This window comes from Zea mays, chromosome 9 (assembly GCF_902167145.1).
Source record: "Zea mays cultivar B73 chromosome 9, Zm-B73-REFERENCE-NAM-5.0, whole genome shotgun sequence".
Lineage (NCBI taxonomy): Eukaryota > Viridiplantae > Streptophyta > Magnoliopsida > Poales > Poaceae > Zea > Zea mays.
This window is the reverse complement of record NC_050104.1, coordinates 129041905-129045596: the sequence shown is the minus strand read 5'-3', so window position 1 is coordinate 129045596 and position 3692 is coordinate 129041905. Positions and strand designations below refer to the sequence as shown.

Here is a 3692-nt window from a genome sequence, read left to right as displayed (position 1 = left end):
TTAAAATTATGCATAAATGAGCTTTAAAACTTAGTTATTGGCTTCACATTCACACTCACCTAACTAATAAAAAACACATATTTTTCGTATCTTATTAAAACAAAGTCTATTAATATGATACATAGAAACCACGACAATAATGTACGGTCAACTGACTACTAGTTTTAAAATTATCTAATTCACTCCCCCTTCACACATTATTTTATCCAAACACTAGGCCTGCATTAAAAAAATTCTGAAAATTAAGAGCAACACTATATGGCAACTTGTTAAGTATTTACGTATGAGTTTGCAGCGTTTGGTTGTACGTGGGATATATTCTTTTTGTTAAAACTTCTTGTTATAGCACTTCTTTCTAAAAGTTGGAGGCTAGTTTCAAAAGCTGCTACATTTTATCCTTTAATCAGGGGAATTAGTACAATGTGTTTCCATTTCTCCTCCAGCCGTTACAAATCAGAAGCCCTTTCATGTCATGCTAAGCACACCGGTCTGCCTCCTTGCCTTCCTCTATTTAAAACCCTCTCGCCCCCAGCTCCCAAAACACACACCATATCCAGCCTTCTTCACGCCCTCGCCATGGACGCCACCCAGGACTCCCTCCTCTTCCTCTTCCCGGCCGCCACCACCTTAATCTCCCCGCTCCTCGCCGTGCTCGTCGCAGCCTTCTCGCTGCTCTGGCTCTACCCGGGCGGGCCCGCGTGGGCGCTCATCTCTAGGTCCCGCGCGACGCCGCCCGGCACGCCGGAGGTGGTCACCGCGCTCGCGGGTCCCGCCGCGCACCGCGCCCTGTCGTCGCTGTCGCAGTCGCTGCCCGGCGGCGCCGCGCTGTCGGCCTTCTCCGTAGGTCTCACGCGCCTTGTCGTGGCCAGCCAGCCGGACACGGCGCGGGAGCTCCTGGCCAGTCGCCGACTGCCCCATCAAGGACGCGGCGCGGGGGCTCCTCTTCCACCGCGCCATGGGCTTCGCCCCCTCCGGCGACTACTGGCGCGCGCTGCGGCGCATCAGCTCCGCGTACCTCTTCAGCCCGCGCAGCGTGTCCGCGACGGCCCCGCGTCGTGTCGCCATCGGCGAGCGCATGCTGCGGGACCTCTCGGCCGCGCCCAGCGGCGAGGTCGTCATGCGGCGCGTGCTCCACGCGGCCTCCCTCGACCACGTCATGGCCACCGTGTTCGGCGCGCGCTACGACGCCGCCAGCCCGGAGGGCGCGGAGCTGGAGGAGATGGTGAAGGAAGGGTACGTACGACCTGCTCGGCTTGTTCAACTGGGGCGACCACCTGCCGTTGCTCAGGTGGCTGGACCTGCAAGGCGTCAGGAGGAGGTGCAGGAGCCTGGTGAGCAGAGTGAAGTGTTCGTGGCGAGGATCATCGAAGAGCACAGGCGGAAGAAGAAGGAGGCCGCCAGTGGCGAGTCGGTCGCCGGAGCTTCGTCGACGTCTTGCTGGGATTGGAGGGCGAGGAGAAGCTGTCGGACTCCGACACTTGCTGAAATTTTGTGACATTCATGAATATTGCATTTGCAACATCCATCGATCAGTTATAAAAAAATGCGCATTGTACGTGTCGATGCTCGCCATACGCATCATGTATGCGTTTCATGTGTTTTTAAGTAATATGTTTCTGTGAACAATACTCACAGGAGATGATCTTTCGAGGCACCGACACGGTCGCGATCCTGCTGGAGTGGGTGATGGCGCGGATGGTGCTGCACCCGGGCATCCAGTCCAAGGCGCAGGCGGAGCTGGACGCCGTCGTGGGTCGCGGCCGCGTGTCCGACGCCGATGTGGTCCGCCTGCCCTACCTCCAGCGCGTCGTAAAGGAGACGCTCCGCGTGCACCCGCCCGGCCCGCTGCTGTCGTGGGCGCGCCTGGCCGTGCACGACGCGGTGGTCGGCGGCCACCTGGTCCCCGCCGGCACCACGGCCATGGTGAACATGTGGGCGATCGCGCACGACCCCGCGGTGTGGCCGGAGCCCTCCGCGTTCCGCCCCGAGCGGTTCGAGGAGGAGGACGTGAGCGTGCTGGGCGCCGGCCGGCGCGTGTGCCCCGGCAAGACGCTGGCACTCGCCACTGTCCACCTCTGGCTCGCGCAGCTGCTGCACCGCTTCCGGTGGGCGCCGGCGGACGGCGGCGTCGACTTGGCGGAGCGACTCGGCATGTCGCTGGAGAAGCCCCTCGTGTGCAAGCCCACGCACTCGCCACTGTCCACCTCTGGCTCGCGCAGCTGCTGCACCGCTTCCAGTGGGCGCCGGCGGACGGCGGCGTCGACTTGGCGCCCTCCGCGTTCCGCCCCGAGCGGTTCGAGGAGGAGGACGTGAGCGTGCTGGGCGCCGGCCGGCGCGTGTGCCCCGGCAAGACGCTGGCACTCGCCACTGTCCACCTCTGGCTCGCGCAGCTGCTGCACCGCTTCCGGTGGGCGCCGGCGGACGGCGGCGTCGACTTGGCGGAGCGACTCGGCATGTCGCTGGAGAAGCCCCTCGTGGCGCGCGGCTGCAAGAGTAGTTGGTCATTTCCGTGTTCTGCCACCATTCCGGTTCTGCCACCGTTACCATTCTCATGTCTGTCATTCTCCCGCACAGCCCACGTCTAGCTAAAATAAAAAAACACATGTTTTCAAGGGGATTTGAACCCATGACCTCCTAAGCAAAGGCCAAGAGTAGCTACCACTACACCACATATGTGTTTATGTCTATGTTTATGACAAGAAACACATATACTACATCTCTCACCAAGCTCACTTGCTACCGTTGCACAATGCGTAGTAGTAGATAAGTATCACCGATATTCTTGAATTAGATTTTTGGATGGAGGTAATATTATTTAAAGAAGAGCTTTGCATGCAATTTTTTTGTTTAAATAATGTATTATACTTAAATTTCTTTTTTTGCATGCGTGACATTTTTCTCTGTAATATTTTTCCATAGATCAGACTTCTGAGTCATTTTCATAAACCAACGCCAAGCATGAATCCATGTTTCTTACTTGAAACCCCGAACAAACACCATGAGCAGGAGGCACTCACGTTGGCGTCGCTCATCGATGACGAGAAGAAGCTTAGCGACTGTCAGTTCGACCTCTAGAAGCAGTCCTACGTGGTCGCATGCGCCGCTGTGTACGACAAGCTCCCGCGAAGCCACCACTTGGACGCGGTCCAGAGCAGCTGCACCGCACTGTCCATCGTTAAGCAGGGAGGCCTCATGGTTGTCGCCAACATCGACGACTCTCGGGTTGTTCTGGACACCGCATCCGACGACGACGCCATCACGTCGTCTAGCTCATCGTCCACCTGAAGCCCAACCTACCACGTAAGTCGCTACTGACCGGACATGAATTCTTGTGCGCTGGGACGATGGACGTTGTTGACGTTGTGTGAGTGTCCTCGAACATGATGTATGTAGTGGAGTAGCACATCTGGTGGTGCAATGGCCAGGGGTACTACCTCGCTGATGAGCCCGGGGTACACTTCATTTGGCAGCCCAACCAAGAGTCATCGGTACTCGTCATGTCGCGCGCGTTCGACGACTACTATATCGAGGATTGTGGCATCATCTTAGCGTCGGAGGTGACGCAGAGGAGGATCGACAATAGTGACCAGTTCGTCATCCTCGCCACCATCAGGGTAGCTTTTGTGCCGACCTGCCTTTAATTCTCTTCGCAAACACACACATTTACCTTTTTGTTTAAGCAAGAGCGTATG

The 3692-nt window shown here is 57.1% G+C and overlaps 1 protein-coding gene across 1 annotated transcript; it reads left to right on the top strand.

The window, feature by feature from the left end:
• Positions 1-546: 546 nt before the first annotated feature.
• On the top strand, positions 547-2723 carry LOC103639048 (cytochrome P450 78A5). Its single transcript, XM_020544729.1, is given in 7 exon segments — positions 547-902; positions 904-1237; positions 1239-1338; positions 1341-1415; positions 1418-1491; positions 1636-2198; positions 2228-2723. Coding segments are annotated over 7 exon segments (1830 nt in total). The 5' UTR covers positions 547-576; the 3' UTR covers positions 2586-2723.
• Positions 2724-3692: the final 969 nt, after the last annotated feature.